The following is a 14124-nucleotide window of genomic DNA, read 5'->3' as shown; positions in this document are numbered from 1 at the left end:
TATATATATAAATATATATGTTTTATTATTAAATGATATTTTTTACTCATATGGTTTTAAAATAATGTGTATCTTCTTATAGTATTAAATAAAAGTTCATATTAATACAATTTTATGATCATTTGTAACTTATTATGACAAAAAATAATCTATTGATCACAAAATTTTCTGAGTGGGGATCTTCAAATTTCTAATAATTGATAGACATTTTGAAAAATTCAAAATATAACATATAAGAAAAATTATAAATTTTTTTATTATATATTTAATGTGATTTTTAAATATATTTTAATAATATAAAATTAAAAAAAGAACTAAGATACAAAAATTGTTATCAAATATTTATTATTCATTATAATTAATTTTCACATATACGTTAATCATATTAGGTATCGTAGCTTTTATTTAAGGAAAGTGCAAAACAGTTTTTGGTACGTTATTTATCAATTCGATAGTTAGTTTAATAAAAAGTGTAATATAAGTTAAGATGGACCAACCTATTTTTCTAGGAATAGTATATTTTGTATAGTTATTTATTAAATAAGAATTTATAATCATACGGTTCTATGATCGTTCATATCGTTTTATAACAAAATATTTAAATCATCGATAACAAAATTTTCAATCTGAAATCTTTAATAAGTTTATAATTTATAAATGTTCTTGAAAATTCATTGAAAGTTGTAATATTAAAATATTTATGTAATCTTATGGTATATAGTGTTTAATATATATACTAGATATTGACCCGCCCTCGGAGGGCGGGTATATTTTTTGTTTTTTTAATTTTTTACGTAATATAATTTATGTCTGTGTTTGTATAATTATATTTTTGTATGATATGAATTTAGTAGAATAGATATAATTTTATCTATATTAAATAAATAATTGATTAAGTTTCATAATTGTGTACTTGTGTCATATATGTTTGGGAAATTATTTTTAATCTTTATTCACCAAATTTGTAATTTGTAATATATTTTTGTACTTTCATATATGATAACATTTTTAATTTTCCACATTTTATTTCTAAACTTAAGTAGGTGTTTTAATAGAATAGACATTACAGATAACCCTAAAAAATGTTTGATAATAATATAGATTAGTAATATCTAATTAAGGTCAATTAGATTTAAAAAAAAAAAAAAAAAGATAAAAACCCATACAAATACACAATGCAAAACAATGCATCAAATTTGAGGTCCCAGGCCCAAATAAATAAATAAATCCTGACCACAAACTTATTATACAGAAAAAAAAATCTTTTTAGAAAGATCAGCTCGAAAATAAAGTTTCTCTCTCCCTCTTTCTATTACAACCGACCAGATCTTGTCTCAGCTCAAATTTAATCGATCTGTAAAAAAAATTGCTCAGATCAGCTCAGGTACATGTAATATCACTCGTTTTGTGTTAGATTAAATATATTTTGTTGCATGTAATCTTATTTTGAGGTGGAATCTGAGAAATTTATTTTGAATAAAATTTCAGATGTGACGGATCCTCTGTTTCTTTTGATGAGGGATCTGAGTGAAGCTGATCTTAATCGATGATAATATATGTGTCTGAAGTGTACTGGAGGGAAGGAAAGGTCAACAAAACCAAAGCATTGATCTTGTCTCCATTGAAAAAGAAGATGTCTGAAAAGAAACTCGTTTTTGTGTCTATAGCATCACCAAACAATTTAACTCCTACATCTGAAAAGCAAGCCTGTACTCTACTATGGCGGGTCCCCTACTATGGCCTGTAAGAAATATTTTAAAACTTTGATTTTGTAAATTAGTATATACTATGATTCTTAAAAGCTATATGATGTTGAATCTGAAGCATCCTTAAGTATTTCATAAATATTTGTTCAAAGTGAAAGACTTTCACTTTATTCTCAGGAACGCGTGGAAGACTGTGGAAGCTGACATGAGTGGCTCTATTGGTTTGAAACCAGAGCAGTAAAAATATACATGGCTCCTATGAAGATCCCAGGTAATCTATTGACCAACTAATAAATCTATGTTACTTTTTAACAAATCTTTTTTATAAGCCATATGTAAACTCTTTTGTTTTCTTATGGGGAATGAATGTTTTCTTTTGCAGGCGCTCATTATTATAAAAGAAGTAAAATGATGTTAGGAAACCAATCAAAGCCATATCAGACTAACTTTGAGATCGACAGGTTTTCTTCCATCTCATGAAGTATTATTTAGCGCCTTGTTTGCAGTATGAAGTTATGAGTATAATAAATATGTACTGCTGTGTGAGTATATTACAATTATATTCTTATTTAGCTCTGTTTTATACTTCAGGAGATGCAGTTGTAAAAAGTAAAAGTTCAGCTTCTTTTTTTATCAAAGGAACGCAAAGGGCTTTCAGAAACAACTTCTAGCATTGGAATAACACGTAAGTCACTTAACCGAACTTAGCTAGCACTTAGAAGTCAGGAATGGAATATAGATTAGAAGTCAAGAAAGGAATATCGGTTAGAAGTCAGGAATGGAATCTGAATGTTGTTGCTGGTATGTCTGTTGCGTGCTTCCAAAGGATGTTGAATCCGAATGTTGTTTAACCGCCCTGTCTGTTGTGTGCTTTTATGTAGATTAACAAATACAATGTCGTTTGCTTGTAATGTCTGTTGTGTGCTTCTGTTTGCATGAATAAATTAGAGAGAGAAATGAAAAACTTCCAACTTGCAAGTTAACTACATTGTTTGAATAAAATAGAAATAAGTTTAAATACGCTAAAACACACAGCAAACTAAACATTAAAATTAGAGATTCTGAAAGATCTCTTTGAAAACAACATTCTTTGTCTCACGCTTAGGCTTTCCTTGATCATCAACAACCAAAATCTTCAATCCCTTTTTTGATGTAACTCTGGAAACAGCCACAAATAGTTGTCCATGAGAGAAGACATCTCTTGGTAGATACAAACCAACATGGGATAGTGATTGACCTTGACTCTTATTAATTGTAATAGCAAATGCAACTGCGATAGGCAGCTGCCTTCTCCTCATCTTGAAAGGCAATTTCTTATCAGAAGGTGTAATAGAAAGTCTAGGAATGACCACAGTTTTCCCCACCTTTTCTCCTGTGATAACTTTAGCCTTTACCAATAAATCATCCATCTCTGTAATCTGGAGTCTTGTGCCATTCATCAAACCGTTTGTATGATCGATATTTCTAAGCAACATCACTGGACAGCCGACTTTCAAGCGAAGACTGTGATTTGGCAGACCAGAAACCTTGATGGTGTTTAAGAAATCGGGAGTTAGAGCCTGGTCATTTCTCGAAAATCTATCAGAAGCATCAATCGAGTCAGAGCTTAAGTAAATCCTTTCTTCTCCTGCATGTTACAAACTCAAAAATTATATAATAATCATAAACGATTTCAATAGCCAAAAATAACTTGTCCATATAAATAGTATAACCTGGTAGTTTATCCAACATGTGCTGGTTAATCCTGTTGACATCTTCATTGGTGGGACAGAGAATTGCCCTTTCTTGGAAAAACTTTGGCTCTTTATCCTGTTGTAAGGAAAATACATCCCCATATACTGCTTTGCTAATTGATTCAATCGGATCATCTACATCAGTAATAAGAAACTCATCTGGAATATTGATTACAACTTCTCCATCATTTTCTCCTCCAAGCTTTCCATCTCCAACATCTAAAATCCACTTTGAGAATTCTTTTAATTCCTTAGCATCTTCAGCAGACAGGTTTTCAGAAAGTAGCCTCATATTCTTGGTTAGCTTCAACACTTTGACATGCCTCCATAAATATGATGAATTAAGAGACTCCATTACAATTTCTGGTCGTCCAGCACCATGTATAACAGGCAAAACTTGTCTAAAATCACCTCCAAATACAACAACTTTCCCAGCAAAAGGCCTGTTGTCTTTGTTCCTCATAATGTCTTTCATACTCCTATCCAAAGACTCAAAACAATGTCTACTCATCATTGGTGCTTCATCCCAAATGATTAGAGATGCTGCTTTCACCAAGTTAGCTTGATCACTACCTGGAATAAGGGTGCAAGTAGAATACTCATCTGGGTTTATTGGTATTCCAAACCTAGAATGTGCTGTCCTTCCTCCTTGTAGCAATAGAGAAGCTATTCCACTTGATGCAGTGTTCAAACATATTTCCCCCTTGAATCTAATAGCTGCAGACAACAATCTCCACAGGAAGGTTTTACCAGTTCCACCAAATCCATACACAAAGAACACACCTCCTTTTTGATTTATGACTGCATCAACAATCTCATCATATATTTTCTTTTGTTCCTCCGTTAGTTTAACAATGTCTCTGTCATGCTCAGCTTTCAGCTTCTCCCTATCGTAACTCAGCTCATCTGAAATAAGAACATTGTCATTCCCACCAATATCTGGATCTGGCTTTGGCATATTTTCCCATTGATCTAAAGAAAAACCATTGCTCTTTAAGATATTCTCAATCTCTAGAAGAGCATATTGTTTTTTTTCATGGGCACTTAAACAGAGATCTGTAAAAAAAAAAATAAACACTTTCAACTTCAATTTTTCAGAATAGGATATGATAAAAAAATAGAATTATATTATACCTGGCCTTTTTAGTAACTTTCTCCGTTTATACTCGATATCATCACATAGAACCTCCCATGTATTGTCCCAAACAACCTCTGGCTCTGACAAACTACCAGACATCAGCATCATAACAAAAGTATGACGCAAAGCTGAAGCTGATTCTGTGAAACTTGTCCTAAAAATATCATCAATATACTCTTGATCATCGTCTAGTAAGCCTCTTGCAAAACACACTGCCTTATACGTAGGATAAACAACATTGTTAAATGTCCGAATCTCCTCATCATTTCTTGGACCTCTAACTATGTTTAGCAGAACACGCAAATAGAAAGCTTCTTCAATCTTCCTTGGGGCATAATTGATCCTACCAATACTGAATCCTCTCTGTCTGTCGTGGAACTTCTTCTCCTTCTTATTCCAAGTGAACATTGTTGGGATTTCTGCTAGAGTTAGTCTTCTGGCAACAGCACTAACCTTGTTCAGTTCAAACCATCCAGTGAACATAGTATCTTCTATAAGCTCTCGACTGGTCACTTTCTCATAAGTGTCATCATCTTTGAAAATTATGATCTGCTTCCCTGGTAGGTGCCACTGCATTCGCTCAACAGGTACTGATCGATAGTGAATAGGGAAACTGAAAGTCCTCCACGCCCCTTCACAGGCTGAAACATATCTAAAAAAATAATAATCGAGATTAGTATTGTACCTGATCTGATTGAGAAGTAAAAAAATCTTTAAAGAAAGAGCAAAACAAAATTTACCGGCAGTTGAAGAAGTTTTTGATCTCATTTTTTTATCAACTCCAGTAGTTTCATCGTTTGACTTCTTTCGCTTTGCTCCTCCTTTTTCTGGTGGCTCAACAGTAACAGTACAACGATCCGCGCCTTTATTAATATACTTAAATAAGTATTTAATAGAACCAGTCTGATTACACAATTCCACATTAATATGAGCTCGATAACGAACATATAATTTCTTGTTATAGGGTATCACATATCTGTTATCGCATTTGAAACCATTTTTCTCTACAAAGCAAACAGACTGTTCACGCCGTCTATAAACTGGAAAACCTTCTCGGTTCACTGAAGTTGTTTCCACAAAATCTTTTGGATAAAGCTTTGAACATTTACCATTTTCCATGCATGGCGAATTCCAGTTAACTGACCCACAAGGACCATGAATCATCATATCTTTGACCACATCAAACAACTCTGCTTCCTTTTCCTTGTCTGGTATTTCTGCTGAGATAATCTTGTCAATGTCTTCTGGTTTAGGAAATTTATAGTTAGGATGCATGAAGAGCAGAATATGAGCATGTGGCAGACCACATTTCTGAAACTCAATTGTGTACATGGCTGCATTAAAAACAGTGAAAGACATTAGTAACTACAGTTAAACAAAAAATATATCAAACGAAAATAACCAAGCAAAAAACTCACATGCGACTGTTTTTCCAAGTAGATTTTTTTCTGTTAAATCCCTCATAAGAGAATCAAGTTTACACTTAAAAATTCTGCATAGAATTTCTGGTCTGTCGTCAGGACTGAGTTTGCGTGGTTGAACATATCTGGTGATTTCGGGCCATTTAGGATTGCATGTGAAAGTTATAAACAGATCGGGAAACCCAAAATATTTGCATATCGACATTGCATCCAAATACATATTTTTCATGTATCTTGGTCCTCCAACAAAAGTGCCTGGTAACACATAACGGCTTCCTTGCTCACTCATATCTGTCTTCCCATCGTTTTCAGACTGCTGAATAGAATCAAAGCTATCTGATCTAAGGCTTTTCTGGTTCATCCTCAAAAAGCACAGCCGGTTAGATTCTATGGTTGTAAAAGCATCAACCAAAAACTGTTGGAATAGCCTCTTAGAGTGCAGAAGTGTATGACATTCCCCGTCTCTTTCCTGGATCCGATATGCATACCACTGTCTCATACTGATATTTTTCCTCTTCAGTTTAGATGTAGCCTCTGTAGCTCTTTTTTCAATCCCAAGTCTGAACCCATCTTCGCCATATGTAAAGATAAGAGGATATTGTAGTGCAAGATAGGAAGGATGTATTTCACTTATCCGTTTAAGCCACCCTGTTTGCTTCTCTTCAAGAACAATATCTCTTTTATCCATTTCCAAATTGAAATCTCCAGGAACCAGTGCAGCAACTTCAGATGCAGTAGGAGTATCATATGTCCTCCCGTCTTTTTCTCGACTGCTAACAATCCGCATATGAAAAGTAGTCTCAGGGTTCAAATTGAACCTATCTCTGGCTGATCGGAATTGATGCACATATGTATTTACTTGGTTTAGCATCTCAACTATCATCTCAATGACCTTTTTCCTCACACTCTCTTTTTTTGCCTTATCAGCCTTTTTCTTGTATTTCCTGCATCAAAAGTAAGATGTTTGACAGTATAAGAATTTCTACCTTCGCAGGTCATAATCTATTATATTTTGGTTCTTAGTAATGAGTTGAAAATACCCTATAATGGAAGCTCTTTTGTCAATTTCGTTTTCAATGTCAACAATGTAGAGTTGAGAAAACTTGGCTTCTTCTCCAGCTGGTGGCTTTAAACTACCCATTAGATGATAGTTTTCTCCTTGAAGTTGAAACATCTTTGGTCCACGTCCTTGAGGAAGACATTTATCAACTTTACCCCCAAGAGATGTAAAAGAAAAAACCATATTAAGCTGCCTGATATTTTCCCGAAAGTATTTGCTGATCTCATCATCACCATGTAACAATCTTTTCAAGATCTCTGGTGATTCTTTTAGTAATGGTAACTGAACTTGACCTTGTCCACAACACAAAGAGAATTTTGGTTTCTTGGTCTTGTTTCTCTTTTCAATGCGTTCACCATACCACATTTTCGCCCCACAGTAGTTACATATGTAAGTAGGATCTCCCTCATCTAAGTACTCTGTAAGAAATTCATAAATTCAGATGGTTAAGGTATCAAAATATAATAGATATTGAGTTAAAAATTTGAAAAAGTCTCAATTACGTGTAGTGTTTAGTTTAGGCAGAGGTGTAGATGAGGATTGACCTCCCTGAAACATGGTTTTAAATATATCGGCCATAGTCAAAATCCTAGCCCTTTGTTCATCTGGTACATGACTTGTATCAGATATTTCTTCAGTGTTATCAGATCCTACTTCATGTGAATCACTATCTTCACTACTAACATCATCATAACTCTGATCACTATAATCTTCACCTTCATCTGTATATAAAAAACATTGTTATAAAATTTAAGCCTGCGAAAAAATTAGAATAGATATAATTATGCCTACCAGTAAAATTGTGGTCAAGAGATGATTCCAAGTCATCTTCTTTTTCTGACTCGTTCACTTGAGATGTTGACCACATGTTCTCATTATGTTGCTTGACACTGTCTGAATTGGAGAAGGCTGGTAAAAGATTCCTAGGCTGAATTTGGAGACATGTACTTCTTCTTGATAAGATGTTTGATAACTGAACTCTGTCATTGTTATTATCTCCTCGCAATCACAAAATAACCAAATAACAATGTTAGTTATTAAACATAGAACTGGTCAAAATCTGTAATATGTTTCTAATTAATCCACTTACCATTTGCTCGAATCCTCTTAGAACATTGAGGCTGCTTTCCTTTAGCTTTGTCTGTAGGTGCATCAACAACATAATAGACGCATGAATTGCATATATTGATTCACTGAGTAGAAAACAGTAACAGATAACAATGTCATGGGTAAAGAAAAGGCACCATAGTATGGATTTCCTGAACCGAAGTAGGTTGATGGTTGAGTAAAATGCTGAGAACCCCCAGAACTTTGTAAATTCGGCTTTAAATTAGAAACATCTCCCAACACTTGTCTAAAGATAGAGTCGGCAATGGTTCCATCAGTCAATTTAGAATCTGCTGGACTTTGACATGTAGGTTGATGATTTGTTCTTCTCTTCCTTGTATTGTCTTCTTTGTTCTTCATGTTTGTTGTAATGATAACTGCATTTCGAGAAGTTAGTTTTCCATTGGTGTTTTATCGTAATCTATTGTGTTCTGTAACGATGGGTGTTAGGGTTATGTTTAGACACAACGTGGGTTAGCTAATGAACTCCCTTATTATTGGATAAAAGTATTATTTTAATACTTTTTAGTTTCCTTTATACAAGGAGATATAAACATTTAACATGAAACCACTTATATAAATTCATATATGATATGGCAGAGTATTATAACATGTAGATGATTGGTCAATATATCATTCCTATTGTTTTAATGCAAATACTTTTTTATAAATTTAAAAATCTCTATTTTAAAACATTACTTAGAGTAGATTTTAAACAAAGTATGATGTATGTAGTGTGAGCAGATTGTTTTGAATCAGTATATCAAAAATAGTAATCAAGTATTTTCTTATAATAAAATGTAAGTCTCAATTGTAAGTACTGCAAATTGAAAAATAATCTAGCAAAGGAACGCAAATATTGGAAATCTTTATTAGAAATTAAACTTTAAATAACTGAAACAAATGTGCAAATAAACACTTATTGTGAAAACATAAACAGAAACAGAAAACAAAAACAGAAAACAAACAAAGAACCACTTTGGTTTCTTCATTAGCCACTTTTCTTGGAGCTTGAGTCCTCTTTAGTGGTCTTTTCTTTCTTCACAAAAACTCGAGCGCACTGCTTCTTTGTTGTAGAACTTATGTCAGGTTCACCTTCATTGGATTGTTGTTTGCGTTTAGATGATGGGGTTACCACAGTGTTTTCGTTTGCCTGACTTTCGATAACTAAAAGTGAACCCTGTACAAACAATTTACACTATGAATCTGGTGCAGTCGTATACATTCAATTAACATTATAAAAATCAATAAATACAAAACCATACCTGTGAACCACTTAAATTAGAAGTTCCCACATCAGACTGAGTCCATGACTCAGTGGTGCTACCACCAGTCAGTAGCATACTTAGATCTTTCCATACTTTACCAACTTTATACATCCCACCTTTGCTAGCAACATTGTTACTCTCAATGTAAATACCAAACATGAAAGTCTTTCCAACCAAATCAGTAACGGCCTCAGGAAAAGATTCAATATCTTGTAGCTGTAATATTCAGTATATGTTAAAAGTTATATATTCTGAAAGTGTATAATGAAGTTTTGAAATACAGGATATAACCTCCTCAAATGAACCGTTGAGCAAGGCAGCAGCAGTTTCAGGAATAACTCCGATTGCAATCCAGTCAAGTAACATTAGGTAAGCTTCTCCAGTACCATCTTTCACCCATACATGAATCCTGAACCTGCATCACATATTTTGAATTAGCAACTTATGAAATTAAAATATAGAAAACAAAACTCGCTTAACAAATGTATTACTTAGGCAAGACTTTAGTGACTTTATCATCACACTTTTCACACCACCACAAATGAGTTGTTATCTCATTCCCCTTGACGACTTGAACTTTTGTTGAAATCTTGTTGACCTTTTTGTTGCAAGCTTTGCATCCAAAATAGTACCATCCCCAATCCTTGTCAATTGCACAAATTGTGGCAATGACTCTGCATTGCTCAATCTACATTTACAAAAGTAAAGGTAGTCATTTAAGCATTGATACTGTTAGAATATAATTTGCATCAAAACTATTACCTGAGTTGAAGATAGTAGCTCTGCAATGTCTCTGATTGGATATTGCATCCATTTATCGCGTCTAATTTCCCTTTCAAGTTTGTCTTGTTCGGATTCAACCAATGTCAAAGCATTGGATGCAACCTCCCTATTAAAGTCAACCCCAATAAATTTATTTTAATATAAACATAGGTATAGCTTTTCATTTTATAAACATACTAAATACCTTTTCAAAAAGGCCTCACTCTCCATTATTGGCGGGTTGAAAAAGATTTGAGAAGCATCATATGAATTTGAAATTTGAACCTCATCTGACATAAATAAACGGACGATTTTGTGAGTTCCATGCTTAAAGGTACTATGATATGATAAGTGATAAGTGATAATAGAGGATTACCTCTATAGGTCCCGACTTTCACAAAACGTAAGAGACAGATAACAGTATCTCCACCAACTGCTTTGCAATTAGCATGAATGCTTTCAGCAAATTTTCCCCATAGACAGCAAGCAATCCTACGACCTCTGTAAAAATAAAAATGTTAAACTATTAGTTTTAGTAATATGATATAAGGAAAAAACAAATGGATGACTTACTGAAGGTCTGTCAAACTGAACTCAATTTTCTTTCTTTCTTTACCAGAACACAGAACTGTATCAAGAGATCCCAAATCCGTCACTTCTCCAATAACATCTGAAATAGATCAAAATCTAATTAACAAAATGTATTTATCAAACTTAAAATATCAATAGTTACCAATTAAGATGTTTTCATCTTCTACTCCCTGTTGAATAGTCTGGAAATCAACCAAACTGAGGAACATGCTGTCGTTTTGCAGGGTTGACGGAGTGATATCAGTTCCATAGATGAAATTGATCTTGTATTGATGATTGGTAGGCCTGTAGGAAACACCGGGGCCATTGATGGAGAAATTTTCAATGTTTCTCCACATTCCAACAGGTACTTTTTTTGCAAACTTCTCAAAGTATGTTTTCTTACAGGACGCAAGAATTTTAGTTCCCTTAAAAATAACAAATTGCAGCGATTTAGAAAGTAGAATTGGATATATCTATTAGTTAAGAATGAAGAGAAAAAAATAGACAAAAGGTAGACTAAGTAATGAGACTTACATGTGCATCAGACATAATGATTTCCAATGTTTCTCCTGAAAGTTTTGTGTAATGCTTCCAGGTATGGAGCACCTTAACTTGAATACGCCATTCTGACTTGAATGGTTTGATGTCAGCCAAAGCGGTGAGCTCCATGCTTAAAGGTACTTTCTGAATTAGATTTGGATTCTCAATTAAGCTTTAAAGAAGTGTGTTAAGCGTAGATGGTAGGAAGGATGTTTATAAAGAGAAGATGGCGATGGAAACGGTTTAAGTTAAGATGAGGGCATATTTTACGGGATTAAGGAGTTAGTTATCAAATTTTGAAATTGAATTTAGAATAATTGATTTGATTCCTGGAATGTTCTTGTTTGTTGGATATATAGTGAGAAAAAATAGGTATGCTCCATATTATTAGGAAACAGTCGACATAAGTAAGGCTAAATATTATTAGCTATCGTAAATATAGTGGTATAGTCCAGAAAATATATTAGTATGAAATTTAAGTGGTGCTAAAGTCCAAAAATATATTTTAAATGGTCCCGATCAAATAGAAAACAGTAAAAGCGGAAGTTACATATAAATAGAGGTTCCCTACTTTTAGGGAGTGGTGGTTATTTTCGAAAAAGAAAATGATGTGGTGGTTAGTTTCTAAAATTAAAAAGGCATAGTAGTTATCACATTAAAAAGGTATGTATAGTTAAAAATAGTTGTTGGATCCAACTTTTATCAATGGGTCAAACAGGTGTTTTAATAGAATAGATATATATATATATATATATTTATTTTATTATTAAATGATATTTTTTACTCATATGGTTTTAAAATCATGTGTATCTTCTTATAATAAAAATGTTAAACCATTGATCATTAATTTTTAACATAATAATTTTAATAGTTTTAGTCATTTATTGTCGTTTTTAAAAATTCAAAATATGACATATACGAAAAAATCTAAATTTTATTTTTATAGCTAATTTGATTGTTTAATTTATTTTAATAATATAAAATTAAACAAAAAATGATGGAGGAGATATACATTGTTATCAAATCTTTATTATTAAACTCATTAATTGTCATATATATATTAGTCATTTATGGTAATTCCGTAGGTTTTATTTAAGGAAAGAAAATATCATATCATATCATTATATCATATAGTTTGACCAACTTATGTATCTAACAACATATAAAAATCGAATGTGGACCTACTTATTTTTCAATTGAATGTAATTGACTACCTAATTGAGTGCCACCTATGCATTGGGGCCTCTTTTAATTAATACAAAATTGAGGTTACATCTTTTCAAATGTTCCTCAATTAATATATAAGGGATCTATCTAAACATTCGCGGTACGAGTAATGTACGAAACCTTCCCTATGGAAAGTAATCTCCAAGATTTCTTCCATGATAATTTCAACGCAGAAGTTGTTGCTGGGGTTATAGAGAACAAGCAAGATGTTGTGGATTATCTTACATGGAGTCAGCCAGATGCATTTGTCTGATCACCTATCCGAGCTGGTTGAGAACACATTGTCGCCAGTAAATGCATTGAGATTGAGGATGAGATGGACCTCTCGGCTCTCAACCTTGGTATGATTGCCTCCTATTATTGCATCAGTTACACCACCATCGAGCGTTTCAGTTCTCTTCTGTCTTCTAAAACCAAGACGAAGGGACTTCTTGAGATCTTAACATCAGCTTCGGAGTATGACATGATCCCTATAAGGCCTGGGGAAGAGGAAAGAGTTCAGAGGCTCATAAATCACCAGAGGTTCTCTTTTGAAAACCCAAATTGGACAGACCCTCTTGTGAGGTCCTTCTATCTGCAACCAGACTGGTTCAAGCAATGGTGGATGTGATATCGAAAAATGGCTGGCTGAATCTTGCTCTGTTAGCTATGGAAGCAAGCAAGATGGTGACTCAAGGCATGTGGGAGCGGGACTCTACGCTTTTGCAGCTCCCTCACTTCACAAAGAAGAGATGCCAAGAGAAAAACATTGAAACCGTATTTGATCTTGTGGAGATGGAGGACGAAGAACGCCAAGAGCTTCTCATGATGGAGGACACTCAGCTTCCCAAACATCGACCTTAGTTACGAGGTTGTGGGCGGCGAAGAGGTGACCACGGGTAAAGAGGTGACATTGCAAGTGATGCTCGAGAGAGACATGGAGGGGAGGACAGAAGTGGGAGCGGTGGATGCACTGAGGTATCCCAAGAAGAAAGAAGAGGGGTGGTGGCTGGTTGTGGGGGACACGAAGACGAACCAGTTGGTGGCAATCAAGAGAGTGTCGTTGCAAAAGAAAGCGAAGCTGAAGCAGGAGAGAAGTCATACACACTGTACTTGATGTGCGACTCTTACTTGGGGTGTGACCATGAGTACTCGTTCTCAGTTGACGTCAAAGAATCTGGAACTGGAGATCACATGGAAGAGTGATTTTGTGTGTGTTTAAGGTTAGTTTCTTTGTAGTGCATTTGTCTCATCATAAAACTCTTGATTTTTTTTTGGTGATTTGAAAGTCAGAAAATAAGACATGGTTTCTCTTCCTTGCAGGCTTTCCAGATTCTAGAGAGTGATTAACTGCGTCTTGCATTCTCAACTTTCTGATAAGATTGTATGAAGGTGTAATCGTTGTTCTGCTATTTTTTTATTATTATCACTCTGACCTGTAGGTGTGACTGCTCAAGAACCATATCGAGTACTCATTATTATGTAAATGCATCGAAGCTTTAGAACAGTGTATAGTATTGTTCTTTTTTGTGTGGGAGGAGGGAGACATGTAAGAAAAACTAATTTGGAGTTTTATTACTCTGAAATTGTACAAACGTATTTTAATTCAA

General features: G+C 33.9%; 2 protein-coding genes, 1 long non-coding RNA gene and 1 pseudogene across 3 annotated transcripts; 1 reads left to right on the top strand and 3 right to left on the bottom strand.

The window, feature by feature from the left end:
• Nucleotides 1-833: 833 nt before the first annotated feature.
• Nucleotides 834-2168, top strand: LOC103872888. Its single transcript, XR_004448215.1, has 4 exons — nucleotides 834-1384; nucleotides 1489-1743; nucleotides 1884-1977; nucleotides 2089-2168. It is a non-coding gene; the product is annotated as an uncharacterized LOC103872888 (long non-coding RNA).
• Nucleotides 2169-2439: 271 nt separating this feature from the next.
• On the bottom strand, nucleotides 2440-9657 carry LOC108872358 (annotated as a pseudogene).
• LOC117125816 lies at nucleotides 8686-9634 on the bottom strand. The gene is made up of 2 exons (XM_033272282.1): nucleotides 9431-9634; nucleotides 8686-9345 (listed from the first exon to the last, which is right to left on the bottom strand). Exons 1-2 carry the CDS (start codon nucleotides 9590-9592, stop codon nucleotides 9157-9159), a joined length of 351 nt encoding a protein of 116 aa, XP_033128173.1. The 5' UTR covers nucleotides 9593-9634; the 3' UTR covers nucleotides 8686-9156.
• LOC103872885 (replication protein A 70 kDa DNA-binding subunit B-like) lies at nucleotides 9636-12248 on the bottom strand. Its single transcript, XM_033273435.1, has 9 exons — nucleotides 11303-12248; nucleotides 10929-11193; nucleotides 10769-10865; nucleotides 10572-10696; nucleotides 10401-10485; nucleotides 10196-10322; nucleotides 9925-10121; nucleotides 9715-9848; nucleotides 9636-9649 (listed from the first exon to the last, which is right to left on the bottom strand). The coding sequence occupies exons 1-9, from the start codon at nucleotides 11435-11437 to the stop codon at nucleotides 9636-9638; spliced, it is 1179 nt and encodes a 392-aa protein (XP_033129326.1). The 5' UTR covers nucleotides 11438-12248.
• Between the last annotated feature and the right edge of the window lie 1876 nt (nucleotides 12249-14124).

This window comes from Brassica rapa, chromosome A06, assembly GCF_000309985.2.
Source record: "Brassica rapa cultivar Chiifu-401-42 chromosome A06, CAAS_Brap_v3.01, whole genome shotgun sequence".
Classification (NCBI taxonomy): domain Eukaryota; kingdom Viridiplantae; phylum Streptophyta; class Magnoliopsida; order Brassicales; family Brassicaceae; genus Brassica; species Brassica rapa.
This window is presented reverse-complemented; position numbering and strand designations above follow the sequence as displayed.

Excerpts from the sequence above, each read along its gene's own strand:
- LOC117125816 (XM_033272282.1), bottom strand. The coding sequence starts at position 9,592 with ATGTTTGGTATTTACATTGAGAGTAACAATGTTGCTAGCAAAGGTGGG. Across the intron at positions 9,346-9,430 it reads CTAATTTAAGTGGTTCACAG|GGTTCACTTTTAGTTATCGA; the intron begins GTATGGTTTTGT and ends TTGTTTGTACAG.
- LOC103872885 (XM_033273435.1), bottom strand. The coding sequence starts at position 11,437 with ATGGAGCTCACCGCTTTGGCTGACATCAAACCATTCAAGTCAGAATGG. Across the intron at positions 11,194-11,302 it reads TCATTATGTCTGATGCACAT|GGAACTAAAATTCTTGCGTC; the intron begins GTAAGTCTCATT and ends GTTATTTTTAAG. Across the intron at positions 10,866-10,928 it reads AGATGAAAACATCTTAATTG|ATGTTATTGGAGAAGTGACG; the intron begins GTAACTATTGAT and ends GATCTATTTCAG.